The 24304-nt window shown below is 36.0% G+C and overlaps 1 protein-coding gene across 4 annotated transcripts in view; it reads left to right on the top strand.

The window, feature by feature from the left end:
* The window catches only part of LOC150092988 (nuclear receptor 2C2-associated protein), a 142911-nt gene that overhangs the window by 68970 nt on the left and 49637 nt on the right, over positions 1 to 24304 (top strand). For 2 of the 4 annotated variants that reach the window (XM_090414120.1, XM_090414121.1), the window contains exon 3: positions 23978 to 24068. In XM_090414120.1, the coding sequence (XP_090270246.1) occupies positions 24027 to 24068 (42 nt within the window). In that variant the 5' untranslated portion in view covers positions 23978 to 24026. Of the gene's footprint in view, positions 1 to 18868; positions 18970 to 19814; positions 19836 to 23977; positions 24069 to 24304 lie in introns of those variants that run through there. The other 2 variants (XM_090414118.1, XM_090414119.1) reach the window with 2 other exon arrangements.

The following is a 24304-nucleotide window of genomic DNA, read 5'->3' as shown; positions in this document are numbered from 1 at the left end:
GGGTGTATAATTAGGTCTGGAGAATTTGTAGATATCTGAGCTGGTCAAGATTCTTCTCATATCTTTTCATAACATCAGAAGAATCTTTCATGCAGTAAGTTTTTTTGGTACAGGGCAAGGTGTTTTTGTCTTGGTTATTTAGGTAGGAGTTGGAGCATAAAAGTGATGTCAGAGGTCAATTTTAGCTTAGGGCGATCTTACCATGTGCCATCTGGATGTGTGAGAGGCGACTTCATGAAGGTGCGGACGTTGCACCATTGGACGCAACGTCAGCACTCCTGTAGGCTGACTATGAGGCGTAATTTTTGCCATGAGCCACTTGTGATATGCTGATTTATTTTTTCATGAAGTAGACAATTTTAGAAAAATAAATGACACTTGATGAAAAACCATGCCTCTTCAACTGATGGAAGATAAAGTCCTTCATTGCAGAAAAAAAAAATTCTGTAACATAATTTATTTCTTCTTCTTTTTCTTCCTGGTGGTGCATGGGCGAAAAAGTAGGTTGTGATCTGAATTGCCAAGAGGAAAAGCATTATTTTCAGTATAGTTAAGATGGTCACTAGTGAGGATGGAATCAATAGCAGCCATAGAGTATTTTTAGGATTATCTAGTGTTCTAGTAGTATGTGAACAATTTGAATGTTTCAAATAGTAAATTCTTCAGCATTTCCAACTACCGGATAAGTGCAATTGAAAAGAAATTTGTTGATGTTCTGAATATTAAAATCTCTAAGGAAGATGACTTCACTGTTAGGAAAGTTAGAATGAAGAAAATCATCATTTAAAAGATAAAAACGAAAGAATCCTGAAAGATCGTTGCCATTAGGAGATCGATAGAGACAATAATCGAAATTAACTCAATGAGACCAGTAGATTATTACCCCCCCCCCCCAAAAAAAAACACACACACAAAAAAAATCGAAGATTCTCATTTGAATTCTCAAATGACACCTTACGGACAAAAATGGCAAAAGTGTATGCAATTGATGCCCTTGTAGGTCAAGTCGATGTGTACACGTTCTTGAGACAACAAACTATAGCTTCAATCTGGCACGGATGTTTGGAATCAGATGAAAATGTCATTGGTCTGTGTGAGACTATCATTCTGTTTATTGGAGTCCTTGAAGTTGTTTAAAAAATTTCATATTTGACCTCTAGAGTAGAATTTGCAGATTAAGCTTCCCCTAATCCTTTACTAATATGATGGTGTAATTTTATAGGTTTACAATTTTCTAGCAGAATTCAAGTGAGAAAAAAAGGAGAGAAGTTAGTAAACTGTGATTGCGAATTGAGAATTGAGTTTCGGTTAAAAAAAAAAATAGAGCAAGTATAAGAAATTTTCTATATGCATTTCGTGCTGTAGGATGGATACCAGCTACCTGAGTATAATATAGCGAGTGTAAACTATAAAGAACAGCTATTAGTTCATGAGCTCAATGGGATTAACAGAACCATTTTTGGTATCCAGGTTGTTCCAGTTTCGTATGATATCTTTCTGGCAGAAAGCTACACGAGGCACGCGCGCAATGTTCCAAATAAAGGAAGCAATTTGCCTTTGATTACAGCGCAATCAGACGAATCGGCTTGTGGCAATTTGTATCACTGACGACTTCGAGTAGAAAGCGGGTATACATTCAAATATTTCGAATCGCACGCAATGGGGTCACCTGGTAATACTCAACAGGATAACAGCACTCAACACATCCAAGTAATGAAATTACTTGGATGTGTTGTAACATCTCAGAGACATCATCTAGATCAGGGCTGTCCAAAACAATTCCCGTCGTGCGATTTTGTGCGGCCCGCCTGTGGGTTTTGATTTTCACTAGCGAAAAAAATAAAATAACAATTTGAGAATATAGCCTGCTGTCTCCTTGCTATCGTTTGTACCTGACCAAGCATCCCACTGGGGTTAGTACTCAATCTTCCACTTGGTTGCTCAGGTTCCAGGGTTCAACACGTGGAGGTGAGAGTTCGATTGGGGATGAAGAGAGGCTAAGGGATCTTGCTTGAGTGGTCATATGTTGCGCATCTATTCACTTTGAACTCTTGTGCTATTTAGAATTTTAAATAATAAAACTAATTTTATTATTTGCCTTGTATAATAAAATGATCGAGCACGTATAAAGAATTATGGTAATAAAAAGTGAATGCGATTAAAGCAAAGAGATGTAGAACTTGATTATTTTGAATATAGATACTAGTAAAAATGGTAACATGAATGAGGAAATCATCTCTGGAAGATTCAGAGCACCAACCTAATAAATCTAGTTCTTCAGCATTGAAACCAGAAGGAAACGTAAGAATAACAACCGTGGCTAGAGACCTGAGAAAATCCTTAGGATCAATGAATTTTACCTTGAATAACAGAAGCCTGAACATGAGTAAGTAAATAGAATGAACACTGGGGGGGGGTGGGGGGGGGGGGGGGTGGGGGGGGGGGGGGGTGGGGGGGGGGGGGGGTGGGGGGGGGGGGGGGTGGGGGGGGGGGGGGGTGGGGGGGGGGGGGGGTGGGGGGGGGGGGGGGTGGGGGGGGGGGGGGGTGGGGGGGGGGGGGGGTGGGGGGGGGGGGGGGTGGGGGGGGGGGGGGGTGGGGGGGGGGGGGGGTGGGGGGGGGGGGGGGTGGGGGGGGGGGGGGGTGGGGGGGGGGGGGGGTGGGGGGGGGGGGGGGTGGGGGGGGGGGGGGGTGGGGGGGGGGGGGGGTGGGGGGGGGGGGGGGTGGGGGGGGGGGGGGGTGGGGGGGGGGGGGGGTGGGGGGGGGGGGGGGTGGGGGGGGGGGGGGGTGGGGGGGGGGGGGGGTGGGGGGGGGGGGGGGTGGGGGGGGGGGGGGGTGGGGGGGGGGGGGGGTGGGGGGGGGGGGGGGTGGGGGGGGGGGGGGGTGGGGGGGGGGGGGGGTGGGGGGGGGGATTTAAGCAAAATTCAATTTGGATAATATTGCAGGCAATTTTATGAAAAACAAAAATAATAAGATCATATTGAAAAAAAATTATTTTAAAATAAAATTTAAATTTTTTAAAAAAATTTCGTTAATTTGCTTTAATGTACGCGAACATATGTTGTTTTTATTTTGTTTAAAAAGTATTTTGTTTTTGAAAATAGTTCTTTAATTGGAGTGTTTTACAGGTCTACCAATAGAATAAAACCAGCGTGTCTACCAATAAATAAATATTCCAAAATATTACATCATTTTAATTACTTTAGTTCTCCCCACGCACTCTCAAATATGTCACCCCTTTGGATGATAACTTGTATGAACACCTGAGTTATAGGTTGGGCTATTGACTGCCAGTGAGTTTTTTTTTTTTTTGTTACTTAAAAAAAAAAATCCCACTGGTTGAGGTAGAGGTTGTTTGTCCTTAGATATTTGTTTTATTCCACCGCTAGGTGGTAGACCGTAATTAATATTATTGATATTATTAAGCCTTAGGCTCGCCGTACATCAGGACTGGCCTGATCAGCGTCTTGTACAGCAGTTTAAGATCTGTGCTGAGCCCGACTACCATGGCTCAGTAACGGGTATAGCCAATTGCCCTATTTACTTTTCAGCTGACATGATCGATATGAGTAGTGACGGATTCTACGCAGTGACTACTCGAAGTTTTTTTTTTTTTTTCTTTTTTTCTTTTCGCTTTTTATAGCGAACGTGTGGTTTTGGAAGTTTTTAGTGTCTAAAAGTTTTAGTGAGTGCATGGTAGTCGGCTACCGTCTGGCTGTATTCGGACCCTCTCGTCCGAGGCTTTCGTAAAATTTATTTTAAGTTTTTGAGGGCCGTGGCCACTTTCGTCCATTGATCCTTGACTCGGAGGCAAACAGAAGGAACTCTTTCCTTACATTGGTTTGTTTCAGCTGGCATGGTGGTTGCAGTTTCATTAAATGTTGAATCCTTGTGTCATTTTTTTCCTTCTGACTTCCCAAGAACCGGCCTTGTCCCTCAGCTGTTTCTTTGGTTAAATATGAACCACATTATGATACCATTATTCTTTCAAATTTGGCTGCATAATCAATTTCAGATTATTATTTTAAATATAAAGTATATATTACAATAAAATATGAAATTTTTAAAAAGCTTAGTTATTTCACTTTAAAAATATTTAAATTAATTAACATTTTTTTAATATAACAGATTTAATAATACTTGCAGTAGTAAAAAAGTTAACGTGACGTATTTCCTTTCTGCTAATTCGTCAGAAGAGAGCGCCACTGTATTGGGTCGTTAGACTTTTGTTTGGATGAACATAGCATACGATGTTTCATTCTTAACTTGGCTACTAAGTGTTGCGGTAGGATATTGCACTTGTTCGCTTGCTGTTTCCATATCTCAAAGGCTTTCGTTGACTGCGAGTCATACGCAACTGTTTTGCTGAATGTAAAACCGCAAACTAGTAGCCTCGTCTTTCTCATTAAGAAATCTTCGAATAACAAATAACCAAATCTAGAATATCTATTTTTACAACCTTAAATTTCAAACTATCTCTCAATTGTATTACTGTGGTAGTAATTTGGACGCCTAGAAAACTCAATCTTGTTTTTTACTTGCAAGAAAGAAAGAAAAAACTTGCCTTCAGTTCGTACCAAAATCACTGAAAATTATAGACTTCTTGGGATAGCTCCAATTATTGTTTCGTTATCGTCTAAAAATTAGGTTTTCTTAGCATCTGAAAAAGAGATTTTTTTTGCCCCTTTACTTTTAATAGAAAATCGCTGTAAGGCAATAACTTATGCTTTCTTTTATGAGTATTTTATAGGGATCAGATTCCCGATGCAACATGAACACAATCTCTATTGAAAACATTATGTAAGAAAGTGAGATAATAAGCTTAATTACTGAAACTAAAAGTGGGCTTATCATAGAAAATAAAAACAAAATTATAAATTATATAAGTGCATGTTTCAGCATAATCTAAAAGCCGAATGTACAAACTATGAAAGTTTCGTAAAAATTGACTTAGAAAATATAAACGCCTCCCAAGCGGCGTTTATGTTTTCAAAGTAGTGCTCGCTAAGGCAACTCGAAAATGCCAGTGCGTGTATTACCTACCGTAAGCTCTCTGATCAACTTACGAAACTTTCACAGTTTCTACATTACTTTTAAATGATGCTTGGATCTGATATCCACTTTACGTATATAATTTTGCATTGCCGAACTGAAGCCTTTTAGTTCTTTATTTTAGTAAAATTATAAATATTTCCAAGACATCATTACTTATTTGTTCGAATTCTTTAAACTTATTGAAACGAATGAGTTTAGTAATGATATTTTATTATTAATATGATTTTTGTAATATTATTAAACTTTGGTGTACGTTATATCGTTGAATGCTGTAAATTGTAACTGTGAATCGAAAACGATAGTAGTATATACCAGGTACTTCTGACAACATCAAGATAAGATAACGAATCGTGACGTGATTGGTTGTTCAGATGATGACGTCATTGTGTGTGTGACGTCATGCTATTGGAATGTTTGGAATTTTTCTGGGGAACATATGTGTGAGTGACGTCACGTTGTTTGTTTCGTTCGCGTATGGAATTGTGGGTGATGGTTGGGGATAAGGATTCCTGTCATGATTGGTGGGGCAATTTGAACAAGATCAAGATAAGATAAGGGATGTGTGTTGTTATCAGATTAAGATAAGTGACGTTATTCTTATGAATGGAAAAGGAAGATATATATTAGTGGATTTGTCGTGATTGGTGGGACACTATGAACAAAAATAGGGGTAGGGTGAATGGGGGAAGCGACGTCAGTGTCCTGAATGTGTGTTGTTATGAGATGTAGATAAGTAAATGGTTTGCGTATGCCATTATGGGTGATGGATAGTGATAAGATAGATTTTGGAATGTTTGGAATTTCGATGGGGGGGGGGCTGTTCTGTCAGGGACATCATGTGGTGTGTTTGGTTCGCATGTAGCATTGCGAGATAAGGAATCGTGACATTATGTCTTTGGAAGTTTCTGGGGAACATATGTCTGTGTGACATCATGTGGTATTTTGGTTTGCATATGGAATTGTGGGTGATGTTTTTGAGATAAGATATCTTGGAATTTTCCCAGGGTGACAAACATCCATCATTGTCTTCAAGTTTTGTGTTTGGTTGCCTATAGATGGAAGTACTAATTTTCCAATATAGTTTGGGGTATTTCTTTCCTGTTAAATAATATGGGAATTCGCAGAGTAGAGTAGAGTCTAAATGGCAGTAGCTTTTCTGAATAATTTAATTATATACTGGTGTCCCTCAAACACACACTTTTTTCCCTCATATACATAACTCATCCGAATATTTTGATTTGTCTACATTAAGATCTTAAACTTCATTACTTTTGCTAATTAAAGTTCTCTTTTTTTACAAAATGTTTTGACTATTGGTATTTTTAGTTTATAGTCAAGAGAAAAACCAAACGGTATTTAAAAAATAAATTAAAATAAACAGAGACATAAATTGATAACTTTTGTATGTAGTCTAGAAATTCTAATGATAATTTAAATTACTTACAGTCTTTCCAAAATGGGAACATCTTGGAACTATTGAGGTTTTCTGACTATTCCAAATTGTTGATTTTTGACATATATTCACAGCACAAAACACAAGGTCTGAAATGCAGATGACTCTTTTTCCTTATAGGTTAATATGCAGTTTGTTTCTTTCCTTCACTCATGGTGGCACTGTGTCATTTCCCTTAGCCAATTTGTTGTCCCTACTTGTGAACTTTTCTGACTGGCTTGACTTGGAATTCTCCTGGTCTTACTTGAGGGTTTGATAATACTTCCCACATGACAATCCAGACTTCACCTTTTTCATGACTCACATCCTCCCTTTGATGTTTTGCGTGATATTATCAGTTCGGGATTTGAGTATGTGAACAAAATTTTTACAGATAACTCAAACATTGTCAATAGGTAGCATTAGAAAATTTTCTAAAATAATTAATAACAGGATATCAGTTTCCCCAGTTTTTTTTAACCCATACATATAATTCTGATCAATAAATAAATTGTGTGAATTTTTTTCCCCATACACTGTAGATTTTGAAATGTGTTATCTTAAACTGTGTCATTTCTCTTCACTTTTGTGCTGAGCCTACTTGTGAACTTTTCTGACTGGGGCATTTGCACTGACGTTCATTTATCTTGAAGATGTCTGACTCATTTCTGCTCATTTGGGTTTGGCTCTCAGACACTACGGGACCATTAGTATAGACATTTTAAATCATTAATCACTTCCTTTCACAGATGTATTGTGGTATTCTTCAAAGGTAAAAACAGATCATTCTTGGCTGTTGAACAATGGTTTTTACAGTAGAGGCAACAATTTTCCATTAACTCAGCATGTCTTTTCCTGACTAAGATCCATTAGTGACCAACAAATTCGCATCTCTAGAAGCGTAGAGATGCACTTTTTTTTTACAATAATTAAACAGAATTGCATTAAGGTATAATGTTATGAATTTATATATCAATTTGTAATCAGATTGTGTTGTGTGCTGTTGTTGCATTTTCCACAGTGAAACTTTACCCAGTAAAGTTTCACTGTGGAAAATGCAACAACAGCACACATCTTTGTTCATTAAGTTACAAATGCATATTTTATATTTTATATTGCTCAAATATTAAATCACCAAATGCTAACAGTCGCACTTTAATTCCAAAGCTCTGAACTTACTTACTTATGTAACTGAAATTTATTCATTTTTCTTTCGTTAGCATTAGTAAGTTAAGTAACGAAAATGAGACAAACAAGGTTTTTTCGCATTCCTATCTAAACAAAAATTAAGACATTAAACTTAACACGTATCTGAAAGCAGGGTTACCATATTTCTTGAAAACAATATGCAACAATGTCAACCATCAAAAAAAAAAGAAAGAAAGAAAGAAAAATTGTAAAGAAAAATAAAATGTTTACCTTCAAATATTTATGATCACAACAAGGAAGAAATTCATCAGCTTTTCAAAGTTTTGAAATTCATACCCATATTGTTTTCATCATTTGGTATCATTTAAATGAAGAACAGGTCTGGCTATTAAGTACGTTAATGTTTTTTGATTTTTCTCTTCCAATGGCGAGTATTATTTGATATTTGCATGTTGATTCACTTGTTATCTGCATGCTATGATACCCTTTTATTTTCTACAACAAACCTTTTAAGAGTTTAGTAACTTGATGGGTTAAAATATCTAATGTCTCTCTGTAAATAACCAAATTCTAACAGTCGTATTGTTAGAATTTGGTATGACTGTTTTTTCTAGTCTGGTGAAGGTATCTACAGATGTAGTAACAAAATTGTCACTTTTCAGATCATTTTTACTTTATTCACAAAACTACAATTCCGTTATTTGCTTTGGTCTCTGTTTTTAATTCCCCCAACACTAGAATGTATGGGTGGTAATGTTGCGAATAAGTTTCAACTCGCACTTAAGTCACTTGATTTTATCTGCACACTACGATACCTTTTTTCTACAGCAATATTTTTAAGAGTTTTAGTAATGTGTTGGATTAAAATATCTAATGTCTCTCTGTAAAATGGCAAAATTCTAACAGTCGTACTTTAAGTACGACTGGTGAAATATTCTCCACTAAAATTCTGACTATTAATTTAATACCCAATTCCTTTTGCTTCCAAGAATTGACACAGTTTCTTGAAATATTTGAGGGCTTGCATGAACAAATAAGACTTAATTCACTGAGTGGATTTTCAAAAAAAAGTCTCTGGTTAGTTAGTAGCATGAAATTTCACAAGGAAAAAAAGTTGTCTTATTAAATTTGTATAACACATGAACAACACCCAATTTGTTCATTTAAATTTACACATTTTATTTGAGTGAAATATTATTTACAAATTGTATTTACTGAATCTAACATACAGAAAATAAATAAAGTGAAAAATACAATCTATTTTTTGTTCCTTAATCTTCTTATTGTTAAATTTGCACTATTTGTTCAAAGGTTCTTCCCATGCTTGCGGAATTGCCATCATGTGATTTTTGACAATGTGACTCTCATCTGAAAGTTTATTTTCATTTTGTGATCATTGGGAATTTGTTACTGTAGTAAAATTAAGGGTCACATTTTTATTATTTTGAAACCAATACATATATTTTTGAGCATTGTTAAATGCACAAAACCTATTGCTATGTTTCCAAAAACATATAAAAGTACATGTTATGTTTTGATGTTTGGGGCATCCAATTTCATTTAAATCGAACAGGTTTCTCTATTAACTCCGTTAATGGTTTTGATTTTTCTCTTCCTTTGGCAAGCAATATTTAATATTTGGATGTTGATTCTATCATCCAATTTCTTAGTTTGTCCAGAGATAGTGAACCAATTTCCCACTTCAACTGATGGTTATATTTTATTAACCAAGAATTCTGTTTTTCATCTCTTTCAGGTAATTCAGTCCAACTACAGGGTGATTTTGTCAATGAATATCTTAAAATAATTCCATCAGAAATACAAATTTCTTTAGGAAATAAATTTGAAGCCTTATTCAAAAGGATAACTGAAAATTCGTATTTTTCACCTGCTGTCGATTTTTTGTATTCGTTTTCCTTCATTCTTCTTACGTTACTTCATATGGCACCACAAACAAATAGTTATTTATTATTATTATTTCACTGATTATTAGCTCTGATCTTATATTTTATGTTAACTTTCTGTTACAAAATTCTAAACAATTAGAACTTTTCACAAAGAAACTTTCAAAGAATTTTGTGGCTCACCCATTATTTTTACATTACCAAACACAAAACACTACATCACAATACAGCAGCTGCAGTGGATGAACAATTGCCTTAAGTCCAAAGTCACTTGACTCTATGGTTTTATCTTATAGTACTGTTTATCCTTATCATTAAGGATAATTGCATTAAGGTATAAAGTTATGAATTTTAATATCAGATTCTAAACTGAATAACTGAGTAAAAATTTCAATGTGGAAAACAACAACAAAAGCACACATCTTTGTTCATTTAAGTTTTACAAATGCATATTTTATTTTTCTGAAATATTATTTACAAAGAAAAAAATTCGAAGCCTGTAATTACCTAAAAATTCACAATATTTAGTTTACACTCTTAACATTTTCCAGAGTTCAAATAATGAAAATTTTCGTTACTCACTGTTTCTTGGTTACATTACATCAAAATAGTTGGTCACGCAAAAGAGTTTTTAGATCAGATATCATATTAAGTACAGCTCCATACATTTGATATTGCGTCAGTCTTAAAATGACACCATCCCTCATTAAGCTTTCTGTGTATTATTTTGTCACCAGATATACACAAGCAGTTTTTGTAAAATGTTCGTAAATATCCCAAATTAAAGAATCTTTATCGAATTGAATAAAATCTTGAAGGTCTAATTTTATCATTGATGAATTTAGATGATTAGCGATAATTTTCCCCACGATACAAATTGTTGGTAATTCAGTTTCCAAAAATAGTAAATGATTATCAATGTCGTACATTTTTGGTGAAAATCTCTCAGCTTCTTCACAATTAATAGAGAAAACTTTACATCCACCAGCTCCTGTATCATCAAGCATTAATTCCCCATCTTGGCATTTCAGAATATAACAGTCACTGAGATCCATTTCGTAGTCAACTCTACTTTGCAAGTAGCCAAGGATATCAGACCACTTCCTGTAACTTTTCCCAAGTGGTCCTGGATAAATACATCACAATGTACGTGTCTTCTAAAATAATAATCGGTTTCCATCCTTTTAGAGCTAGGTGAAGAGTTTTGTCTCGTGCTATTTTCCTGAAGAAAGACAATTTCAAAGACTTTGTGGTTCACTCATTATTTTACTTTACTGGACACAAAACACCACAACACAATATGATAGCTGCACTGGATGAACAAATTGCAGTAACTGAAAGGCACTTGACTCTTGTTTTTCCTTATAGTACTGTTACCTGACCGTTCCTTAAAAAATGAAACTTTTGTACAGATGACTCACAGACATGTTTTTGCATGCTGGTGGATTTGATGTGATGTGAGTTTATCTTAATTTGTGACATCATGGGGCAAAATTTATCTCTGTGGCTTGAAGTCATCCAAGGAGAGATGAGCGAGCTCATCATTGTGGATATCTTTTAGTGATGTCACCTCAAACTGATAACCAATGAGATGAGTGAGCTAGCCATTTGCAGATGTCTGAAATTGTTGGGATGAAAAAAAAAACATTACACGGTGAAGTGAAAGGGCAGTTGAGAGGTTGACAGTGGTCTACCCCGCAAGGCTCCCCCACTGTAAGTAATTTAAATTATCATTAGAATTTCTAGACTACACATACAAAAGTTATCAATTTACGTCTCCATTTATTTTAATTTATTTTTTAAATACTGTTTAGTTTTTCTCTTGACTATAAACTAAAAATACCAATAGTCAAAACATTTTGTAAAAAAAGAGAACTTTAATTAGCAAAAGTAATGAAGTTTAAGATCTTAATGTAGATAAATCAAAATATTCAGATGAGTTATGTATATGAGGAAAAAAAGTGTGTGTTTGAGGGACACCAGTATATAATTAAATTAAATTATTCAGAAAAGTTGCTGCCATTTAAACTCTACTCTACTCTATGAATTCCCATATTATTTAACAGGAAAGAAATACCCCAAACTATATTGGAAAATTAGTACTTCCATCTATAGGCAACCAAACACAAAACTTGAAGACAATGATGGATGTTTGTCACCCTGGGAAAATTCCAAGATATCTTATCTCAAAAACATCGTTCACAATTCCATGGGCAAACCAAAACATCACGTTATGTCACAGAGACATATGTTTCCCAGAAATTTCCAAAGACATAACATCACGATTCCTTATCTCTAAAATTACCCACAATGCTCCACGCGAACCAAACACACCACGTGATGTCCCTCACAGAAGGGGAGTCCCCCAGCAAAATTCTAAACATTCTAAAATCTATCTTATCACTATCCATCACCCATAATGCCATACGCAAACCATCTACTTATCTATATCTCATAACAACACACATTCAGGACACTGACGTTGCTCCCCCCATTCTTCTTACCCCTATTTTTGTTCATAGTGTCCCACCAATCACGACAAATCCACTAATATATATCTTCCTTTTCCATTCATAAGAATAACGTCACTTATCTTAATCTGATAACAACATACATCCCGTATCTTATCTTGATCTTGTTCAAAGTGCCCCACCAATCATGACAACGAATCCTTATCCCCAACCATCACCCACAATTCCATACGCGAACAAATCAAACAATGTGACATCACTCATACATATGTTCCCCAGAAAAATTCCAAATATTCCAATAGCATGACTTCACACACACAGTGACGTCATCATCTGAACAACCAATCACGTCACGATTCCTTATCTTATCTTGATGTTGTCAGAAGTGCCTGGTATACTACTAACGATGGTTAAGAGTATCCATGAAGTGGAAGTGGATTTTTTAAATTGTGACCTAATTAGTTGATCTTTGGTGCAGGAAAATAAATCGGTTTTTCTTTCTTCTTCCCAGAACATCGAACTTACACAATTTCGACAGCAGTATGAGGGTTAAGGGTTAGAATCAAGAGTTGGCAGCAGCTGTCTGCTGTACTATACTAGCCCTCCCCCTTCCTCTAACGCCATTCGAATATTTATTATATTGTTATTTTCTCAGTATATGTTGTTTTGACATTATTCACAATAATGTCAAAGTTTCTTGACATTATTCACAATAATGTCAAAGTTTCTTGACATTATTCACAATAATTTCTTCATAATGTAAGATCTTAGATTATCTACTTTGGTGGCGCTGTTTGGAATTGTCGGTTAATGTTCAATTACCATTATGTGTTCTTGTACCTAAGATACGTATGACATTTCAGGCGAAAATTCTACTCTAATGAAATATATTACGTGAATTTATATCCAGTATTATAATTATTTGAAATATGCCTACTCATGGTACTTTATTATTGAAATAAATTAATTGAAAGAATTAAATCATTATTACTGAAGATGTTTACTGCTGGAATGGTCTCACACGGATTAGTATCAGGCTTGGATTGGCTTGCTTATTAAGTCCCGCGGTACGATTTTGTGCGATCACTTTTGGGTTTTGATTTTCACGAGCGAAAAAAATGAAATAACAATTTGAATCGAATGCGTATTAGATATTTTAATTCTATCACTAATCGATAATCTCCATGTTGGTAATTTTATTTGGTGTTTTTACATCACTATATACCCATGTGTTTTTCAAATATTATGTATCAAAGAAGTGTTCTTGCACTGTTTTGTTCCGACGTATATAATATATGTACTGTATTCTGGATGCGGCCTTTCGATGATTTTTTTTCTTTTTTTTCTTTCTTAATGCGCCCCGCGGATTACCTAAGGTTGGACAGCCCTGATCTGGACGATTTCACGCGAGAAAAAATTATTGGAAAGCTTGAAGACGGCCGCAGAATTACTGATATTGCCAGAGAGTTTGGAATCTCACATAGCATTGTATCCAGGCTCTGGGCAGCGTTTCAAACCAAATGGAGTGTGTTCCTAGAACATATTCAATGGAAATGGAACGTTTGCTAAGAGGTCGCCCTCGCTCTGCCGCCGAGAATGAAGACATATTTTTGGTTATAACAGCAAAATGTAATCGACGCACCAATGCAGGTCAGCTTGGAAGTCTGCTCCATTCAAGCACAGGTATGCGGATATCTCGACAAACTGCGACAAGTGTGCGAAGAGCTATACGCATGAAGGCCTGCAGGCTGCGGCCCTTTATCCACACCACATCGTACAGCACGTTTTCAGTGCTGTATCGTATTCATAAAAATTGGACAAGACACCAATAGACTAATGTATTCTTTACAGATGAGAGTCATTTTAATCTTTCCTTCGATTCTAGACTACACTGGAAAATGGTACTACTTACTGTCATGAGAATGTTCTTGAAAGGGATAGATACGGGGATGGTAGAGATGCCACGGAACAATCTGTTTGATTGTTCCGTGCTTCTGTAGGCGAAGGATTACTTTTTATGGCTGACAGTAGTGCTGTCACATCACATCTTACACAAGCAGTGGAGATACTTCTAGAGACCGAGGATACTAATCGAATCAGGTGGCCAGCATGCTCTCGGATCTCAAACACATAGAACAGGTTTCGGACACAATGGGGAAACGCATTGCTGCTCGAAATTCCCCTCCAGAAAACAAATAAAGCCTTATCCTTGCTATGAAGGAGTGGGCCAGTTTGCCTCAAGAACCCCTGAATCACTTGGTACTAAACATAGTATGATGTTGTAAGAGCTGCATAGCAATTTGGAGATGGACATATTCCATACTGAAATGTCTTTGCTCATAGTTTTCTGTAACCGTTGAATATTAATTCCTTATCTACGTCCTTAGGAAATTTGTAACTTTTGCAACGTACTGCAATTTAATTTCCGCGAAATTTAAAGCACATTTTTTGTGTAATATAATTTATTAATATGCTGGCACTAAAATTATAAATTTATCCACATTTGGCTGTAGTCGGGAAAATGTTTTACACATACATGTAAAAAATGTTGTTCGTCCTTAGCTTTTCGACATTAGTATATGATATCGCAATGCTACCATTAGAATTAGAAGATGGAAGCACAGATGAACAAAAGTTCTCCCAACGATTTTTGTGAGAGATCACGACTGCCATTGGCACGATTGAAGAGCTTACATTTAGCCCTATGAAAGTCGGACTTCGTTTTTTTAATGATGGCTTTAAAAGTAAGTGTTGCAGGCTTCTGTGTAGGATGCGAATTGTGTGAGTGTAGGAATGACTATGAGAAATAGCTACTTCAGTTCAGGAATGATTGTGACAAGCTGTGAGATTGCTCAAAAAGGTGGAATTTTCAGTCAAGAAAGGATATGTGGAATTACAGTACAGTTTCCGAGGTTTCGAATCTGAATGGGAAGGTAATGACATTATGTAAAGGTAACTGTGGATGGACCCAAGAAGATATTGAAACGTATGTACACCAATGCCTGAAGTATCAGAAATAAAGGAGAGGAGTTTATGACATTGATCAGCTTGACTTGGCTCCAAATTATTGGCATCAACGAGACCTGCTTGTCAGAGAATAATGTAGTTACAGGGATAGAGTGTAACAGATTACATATTCAGACAGGATATAGGAAATAGGGCAGGAGGAGAGTTATTGTTTATAGCTGAAGAACTTCACCCAACAAAAACAGAAGTTAAGGAAGATCGTATATCTAAAGGAAATGGTTCATTTGAGGTGTCGTGTGAAATAGAGGCTAATCGGACAAACTTTGGTGGTGGTTGGTGCTATAGACCCGGGAATCCAGAAGAAGAAGATGTGGATGGCATGTATTAGCAGATTAGCCTAATGAGTGCTGGCCAAGCAGATATTATGGGAGACTTCAACTATGGTTATATAGATTGGAAGGAAAGGGCACATGGCAAAATAGATATGGAATTTATAGAATTACTAAGCGATAATTACCTGAAGCACCACGTGATGGAGGGAAAGTTTGAGAGTGTTGGATCTGGTAATCAGAAAAAGTGACCATGTATTCTTGTCCTGGGAGGTTGCTCAAAATGTGAAATTTTCAGTCAAAAAAGGATAGATATACGAAACTACAAAGTTAGCAATTATGACAAACTAGGAGGCAATTTGGAGCAGTGCCATGGCATAAGAAACCATGGAATGAGTGTCACAGGTGCATGGGAAGCGGTCAAAAATGATTTAAGTGAGGCAGTATCAGACTGCATACCCACGGTCAAGAGGATAAACTGAATAGGTATTAAGTGAATCAGTTACAATATAAAGCAGGAATTGCAGAATAAGAGGGAATTGTGAAAGGAATAGAAATATAAAGGCGATCAGTGCTCATGAGCAATATAATGCACATGCAAGAAAAGCAACACGTGTGGTAAGGAAGACTAAATCAGAATTTGAGATAAAGCTAAGCAGGCCAAAATAAATCCGAAAAGTTTTCGCTTCTTAGCAAGTGAGAGAAAGAATGATTATGGAAAGATAACTTTACACATGTTGATAGCAGGAAAGCGACAGAAGAAATAGTCCAGTTACTAGGTCTTGCAGGGATATATCATCACCCAGATTGCGGCTTTGCAGTTACTGATATGAATATTGAGGTAGCTGAACTGGAGGTACTCCATAATTGAAAAATATTAATTTAAATATGGTAGGTGGCCTGGGCTATATGTCATCTTGTGTGCTATGAGAATCTTCAAGTGAGCTGGCATGGCTCCCACCTTAATAAGATGTAGACCCTCCTCATTTCGCTGCGATGATTACAGCAGTCCTACGGGAATACTTTCCACAAGCACAACGATCAATGCGAATTTTGGACGATTCTTCCCGTAGGCATGTAATGAGGTCCTAGAATATTGTGGAGCAGACGCTCTTGACCTCATCTGGTGCTCCAGTTCAACCTGTTCAATAAGTTTGAGATCAGGGCTCTGTGGAGTCCTGATCTCAAAGTCCTGAAAAATATCTTGACGAGCAGAGACAAGCAAGTTATTGTACCTCTGTATCGAGCCTTAATAAGATCTTATCTCGACTACTGTGCCCAGATTTGGTCACCTGGATTTCTTCTTGATGGGGAGGAGGTGGAGAGGGTCCAGAGGCGAGTGACCAAGATGATAGCAGGTCTATGGAATGAACTTTATGAAAACAGGTTGAAGATTTGTGGGTTGCAGAAATTGGTTGATAGGCGGAAAAGGGGAGATATGATTGAGACATTCAAATTGCTGAAGTTTCTATAGGATTAATTCAGAGGATATTTTTGAGATCAGGACTGGTGGTAGGAGAACTCGGGGACATCTATGGAAGCTGGGCAAGAGTGTGGTTAGCAAGGTTGTTAGAGCTGGGTTCTTTACTTTTAGAGTGGTAAATGAGTGGAATAAGCTACCAGAGTCTCCTGTGGGTGCTATGACAGTGAATGAGTTCAAGGCAAGGTATGATAGATACTGTGAGAATGTCGAATAGTTGTGCGGACATGATGTTTAGGGCCTCCCTTGATGAGTTTAAGGACTCCCTGGAGTCGCCCGTAATAACAGTAATACCATTGTCAGCTTATTATAAAATGTAAATAAATTACTTAGGCAGGGCCTCCCTTTTTAAAAAGCCATGCTGCCTCCTATATAGTATCATATACCTATTCATCTTCTTCTTCTTCCTCTACGCATTTTTCCTGCTTCTATTGCAGGGTCCGCATATTACGTAGATACGGCGTTTGTTAGTACAAACCCGAGCTGGCATCAAACAATACATTTCCCCCGCTGAGGGGGAAATGTATTGTTTGACTGTAGCAGCGTCTGTTCACGGGGTCAGTATGCCTGTTTAAGGGATGATAAACCCCAGATAAACTGAGGAAAAAACCCTATTGTCCACACCCAAGACCGGCTAACTTGGCTATGGTTGAGAAAAATCCTTGAGTTCCTCACGTCGTCGACGGGAATCGAACCTAGGACACTCCTTCCTCAGGCATATGGTTGCGAAGCACATAGCCACTAAGCTAACCGTGCAGACATAATCCTATTCATCCATTCTTGAATTTTACTTTTAACCAACTTTTTCAATACTTTAACCACCACTCCAGAAATGCTAACTGGTTTGTAATTTCCTACTTCGGTCTTGGAGCCACCTTTATGTAATTGAACTATTTTTATCCTCTTTCTATTCCCTTAGAACCTTGCAGAGTTGACTTAGAATAAACAACTTTTATTCTAAGTCATGGCTGTTTAATAAACAAGTCATGGCTGTTTGTTCCTCATACTATGGTGTGAGGAACAAACAGCCATGACTTCTTTTCAAGCAGTACATATCACATATATATCTCTACCATACTGTAGGTTTAAGAGAATATCTTTAAGGAGATGATATTCAAAATGCTCTATCTAGCAATTTGCAAGAGATAGGACTACCTAGTTTTGTTTCTTCAACTTGTTATAATTTTCTTGTACACTGAAATAACTAAAATCCATTACAAAGTGAAAATGTTTGATGATAACAGGAGGAAAATCTTGTTTTAGTAAATTAACAGCATCTGTCAAAGGAATGTTTGTGAAAAGAGTACTATATCAAGACTAAATAAAATATCGCAAGGTTCTAAATGAAGTACCAAGTTTTGTTTTAAAATTTAGGTAGTTCTTGGAATACGTGATTTATAAATCTTGGGTAGACTCTTGCTGTTCATTTATTGTCAGTTTAGTTTCAAATTGTTTATAGTATGCTGCATGTTTATACTCTCAAAAACTGCCTAGAAAGAGGAAAAGTGAATTTGAAAATACAAATCTCTAACGAAGTTGAAAGCAGTAAATAGGCAAGAAATTTCTAGCCTTCAGGAATCCAGAATGAAATTGATCCAAGTTTCAGTTGTCCCGTTCTAGAATAAGCTCCATACAGCCTTCACACCATATTTCCAGGAAATTAACCTCAGTTCATGACATTGCGGGAATTAGAGTTCAATTTACACGGCTCCCTTAATCATGGTGTCTAAGGAACGAATTAAGTAGTTAAAACGAGCGTTTAGATTATCGAATTTTACTTATTGTTTTCCTCCTGATGACTTTAAATCACGCTATTCATCATTCTCGTCTCATTATTAAAATCTCATACTGCATAAGGATTTCACCGTTATTTATAAAACCTTAAAAAATTTTGACATGCATTTCCTGGAAAAGATTTTTTTTGCTCCCTACAATAAGTTTTTTTTTTTTTTTTTTTTTTTTTTGTGATTACGGCATCTTTTGATGCCCAATAAGCTCATGGATGGATAGATGGATAGCCTTTTTGAATGAAAATATTTATGACTATTCGTGGACACTGCTTCGAGATTATGTTTAACATGTGTGCCGAGTAAGCATTACATGTGTTGGCTTTTTGGCTGTTACAAATTTCGGTTGTTGCGTGTGAAATGTTACTTTCAATACTGCACAGTGGCTATAAAGTAAGGTAAACAGGCACTTTTTCAAAAGTTTTTATTTGCATAATGCTTCTCAGTTCTCAATAAAGGAAAGTGTGGTATTAGAGCTGGAATTGGTTACTTCAATGATCGCGTTGTGTTGTTTAGAGAGATTATTTTAATCGTGAAAAACGACATACAAAATAGGGACGTTCGATTTGATTTTTTTTTTTTTTTTGAAATGTTGCTGGTGAAAGGATGTAAAGTTAAAGTGGAAGTGATAATACTTTTACAAAAGTTTTTCTTCATTTATCAATTTTGGTTTCCCAGGACGCGAAATGTATTTAGCCTAACTCTTTTTATGCAGTCGTAATATAACATTCATTTTTGTATTAAATACGTACGACTGCCAGTTTAATGTTGCCACTTTGGAAAGAAGAGAACACAAGCAGTGTACTATGTTGATGAAACTGATGAGGCCAATGACCTGAGTAGTGATTGTGGACAGGAGTTGAATTTTAAAAGATATATTGCAAAGTTAGCCGAAACAGTACATCAAATTATGGGGTTGTTGAGGAACAGCAGCATAAGCAGGGATATAGAGATTATTGTTCCCCTATATAAGGCCACATCTGGACTTCTGCACACAGATTTGAATATGCAGATTCTGTAGGCATTAAGAAGAGGGCGAGAGGATTCAGAGGTGAGTGACCATGATGTGGCAAGCCCTGGAATGCTCCACATGAGAATAGGTTGACAGTTTGTGGGCTTAAAAAATTAGCTGATAGGCAAAAAAAGACATGATAGAAGCAAAATGGTTTTACTGGATTGACAATTAAAGCTTTTTTTTTTTTTTTTTCCCAGTGTATGGCAGGATGGAAGAGAACAAAGGAAAGGAATCACTAATGGAAATTGTGTAAGAGTGCAGTTAACATGGGTATTAGGACTAGATTTTTTGCTTGGAGGGTGGACTGGATTGTCAGAGGTGGTTATGGATACTTTATTTTATTAGTGAATAAGTTTAAGGAGAATTATGATAGATGTTATGTGAGTAATGTATCTCCTGCATGAGTTCTAACTCTATGGATATGCCTGTATAATAATAATAATTGTAAACTTCATTTTAATAGTGTTTAATGTGATCATATTAATAGATCATATTTTAGATGTGTATTTTAACAAATCTCACTGAAACCACACTCTGGAAATCAGTATAAACCTGGTTTATCACATAAATATGAAATCTAAAGAGCTGTGATGCAGGATATTGCTGTAGTGGATGCATCGCTTCTGCACAAATGCCCATTTTTAACATTGGAAAATTCATCTTCCAGTGGCATGTATTATGTGACACATGAATTGTAGGCATTAAAATTCTGGGACCCAAACCCTTTCACATATTGGATGATTAGCACCATGGAAATAAATAAATAAATATATATATATATATATATATATATATATATATATATATTTAGATTGCTTAAACAAGGAAAGTTCTTATCTTTGATAACTATGAAATTGTACCATAATTTTAACTGGTTATTGTATTTTTTTGTCTGTTATAAATCAAATACTCTTTAGAATGGTAAAGTTGTGCTCATATTTTTGTATATATGTATCTAAGACAATTTTCAAACTTATCAGGATGCAAAATGCTTTAGATGCATTTATCCTGCAACTGTTTGTCAAACAATATATTCTAACTTCTTACATGTATGAAATCGGCATTTCTTTCCATATTAGTTCTTTGTATGCATTCTCTTACCTCATTTTTTAGTGTGGAACTCAAACTCAACAATGTTTAGCCTCAGTTTATAAACAATATATATATATATATATTCCATAATCCTGTTAATCTTGGTGGTAGCATATGTAGAAGTATATATATATATGCTATGGATAGAGCATATAGGCATGTCTTTACTTTCTCTCTCTTTGCATCACTTGAAAATGAACTCAGATTTGGGCACAGTAAATCAAAATATGGGTGAGTCCACACCTAAGACAGATCACTTAGTTCCTGTTCATACTGATCAGATTACTGCTATCCTCATTACAGCTGTAGCCTTCTGGAACTTTTAATATCCTGTCATGTGGTGCCTGTATTTCAGTCCTCAGTGTATACCAGAATCTTTTACTTCACCTACCTTCTGTAGGTTCTCTCCTTTAATATAGGATAAAACAATGATAAATATCCAGTTCAGATATAAGCATTTTAATTATCTCATGGGAATATATATGTGTGTAATTTATTTATAAAAAAAAAGAAATTAAAATTATTTTTCAGAGGCTGTCTCTGATATTGAAGACAGCAGACTTATACAGTGTTCATCATAGCTCAGAAATTGTCAATTATTATCTTTTGACTGTTTGCCAGTCATTTGCTTTCAGTTCTTCCAACAGGTGCCAGCCTAGTTGGCATGGAGCTTACCTGTTCTCCAACCAAATGGGTCGCAGTTTTGAATCCCCCTGCGAGCATGGATGTTTGTGATCGTCTTACTTTGTGTACTGCTATAACTTTTGATATGGCACAGTATGACCTTTGCTGTCTCCTTGCACCATTAAAACCATAAATCATCATCATCATCCAGTAGGTCTGCAGTAAATTTTGTTTCAGGTCTTCCCAGAGGTATAAGTCTATAGCTGACAGGTTTGGAATGAGGTGATGTGCTGACCACATTATATATCACCTTCAAGAGATCATTATATGTAAAATTTGCTGGCCTGGATGATGAAGGAATGGCATGTCCGTCGCTACTCTCCTCCCAGTAGGCTGTGGATTCAAATCTCAATATGACATGGATGTTTGTGAAAGTCTCTAAATGGTAAATTAATTTTATTTTCTGGTGGGATACCACTACCTTGCTTTCTGGAGACCCAGAGTAGTTTGAAAAAGTGCAGTATTTGTAATAGAGAAACAAGGAACCATACTATAGAAAGCTGTTGGATTATCAGTTTCAAATAATAAAATAGGCTTTCATGATATTTATGACATTAATATGCTATTGATTTATAACTTTTTCTGGGTGGGACTTGCATAAAAAAAAGTTACCAGCAGTGTTGACCCACAGCACTACCCCTTTTAGAATTGTATACTATCCAAATCAGCACCTTGTCTTTTGCTGTTCAAAAATGAAAAAAAATCTGCAATATGTGTTGATGATCTCAAGTTGTTACTGTTGCACCATTTAACTCATAATGCCAAGAGATGACTACATATTCTGATATTACATGCCAAATAATTACCTTCTAAGTGTGCCAAAGATTTTGTGTTCAGTTCCTGTAAGCTCAGATTATACATGATAGTTTAGCTTGTTGACATAGTCCTAAGATAGAAAGCACTGTCACTCATAAATAGGTTTATGATTACTGTTGGATCATGTTCAGGATAAGAACTTCTTTATAGAACTGTGGTATCTTTTTTTAGTTGCACAATTTTGAACTTTATAGGAAAACCATACACGTTTATTTTGATTTTTCTGTGAATGAGAGCTTATGTTAGCCAGTTATACAGTGTGAACAGTCACGAGCTGGATTTCTCTACAAATTGCAATAGTCTGTCCTCCTCGGTGTTGACAACTGGCTGTGCTTTCTTGAGCTAGTGTTACCCTTACAACATTCAGTATACTGCAGAATGGTGTGCTTTCTGATAGCATTGTTACTGTAACTTTTTGTTAGCACTTTTGTTTTTTGTTTTTTTTTGATAGAGGGGATTCACTCTTCAAAGCTGGTTTTCAAATATTTGCAATTTTTGTTCTGTGATGCAAGTTTTAGGATTACATTCTCAAGCATCTTGTGCACTTGCATGAAAAGCTATATATTTTTTAAAATATACCTCTTTTTGCAAGGTGTCTCATATATGTTTACATGCTCTTATATCAGGTACCTTGCATAATCTTCAGCCCTGAAGTTATGCTGACTGAAATGCTATAGAGGTGGTTGGGTTTCCTTCCAGAAACTTTGGGACATTTGCAAAACAGTTGAGCTGGCCAGAACACACGCACAGTTCATAGAAATTATACACTGGCCTTAGTTGTTGCTTCTGTAATTCAAAAATAACTCGCTGGAATGCAAACTTCTCAAAATGTTATCATTATTCTTTTTGCTTTGGTCAACCATACAAGTCATATCTTAGATTGACAGAGGTAGTTAAACAGCCTCTATATTTTTAGCAAAGCAGTTATACTATAGCTTACTTTCATTATTTTGAACTGATTTCAAAATTCACATTAGAATTTTGAATTATACGTGGGCCATAAAAAACAAAACAACAGAAAGGTTATTAAATATTTGCTGTGCTTGCTTTAAAAGTTGTCCATATGCACAGAATGCTGGTAAATCAAGTAGGCTTGCTGTATACTTAAATCATTCTCCTCTAAATTAGCATTGAAAATGTAAAGCAAAAATATGGAAGGATACTGTACATATGTTTGGATTTTCTCATCATTGGATCTCATTACACAATTATTCTAACATAAAGTACATTTCATATTTTTTATTGTAATAAAGGATATAAATTTATAATTTACTAATTATAATATATTAATTAAACAATGCTGTTATTGAATTTAAGATTGTATTTAATGAAGACAGTATATTATGATTTTAATAAGGTTGTATAGTCCAACCACAGAAGGGAGAGCTGTCGTTGGCAGACTGCCTAGAAGAGTCAGTTCATGTTGAAGGGGAGAAAGAAATAAGGTGATGAATGAATTGGTCAACAACACGCAAAATCATGTGCTTTGTAGGTAAAATTTTCCAACTGTTATACAAGCAAAATAGTTACCACTTTGAAAACTACAATGATTATAAAAGAGAAGCTAATTTTCTTACGTATAATAATAAACACTCATCCCGCAATACGGATTAATTACCGTATTATCGGAATGTATTCTCCTCCTGATGACATGCACAGATCTCGTTTCTGTGGGCATACTATATAATATTGCATTATTATTATAAGATGACCGCCATGAAAGTTAGTATTAAGGGGGGGGGGGAGTGTGGTTTTTAAATATGTGTTTTGAAAAAAGTAAGTTATTTTTTATCTTCCAGAGTCAGCTCTGTACTAAATAAGAATGTGAAGACATTTGGCAAGAATTTTATGTTTGATAGGAAAGAAGAAACCTGTTGGAATTCTGATCAGGTATATATCTTCTTGGAATTACCAGATTCAGTACTTTTATCTGGTGTGATTTTTAAATTATTTTTTACCTATTTTAATATAGTGACTGACTCTCTAGATGTATATTTATACACATTTGGTAATGTTTCTGATCATTATAAAATGGCACAGACATTGTTAGCAATTTGTTGTTCTTAGCCTCTGGGATTAAGTGCATCTTTAGTTTCTCGTACCAAGAAGTTTTAAGTTTTCCATTC

This window comes from Typopeltis vanoorti, chromosome 24 (assembly GCF_054136105.1).
Source record: "Typopeltis vanoorti isolate ZY-2024b chromosome 24, IOZ_Tvanoo_1.0, whole genome shotgun sequence".
Lineage (NCBI taxonomy): Eukaryota > Metazoa > Arthropoda > Arachnida > Uropygi > Thelyphonidae > Typopeltis > Typopeltis vanoorti.
Note: the sequence above shows the minus strand (reverse complement) of the source record. Positions and strands in the feature narration are given on the sequence as shown.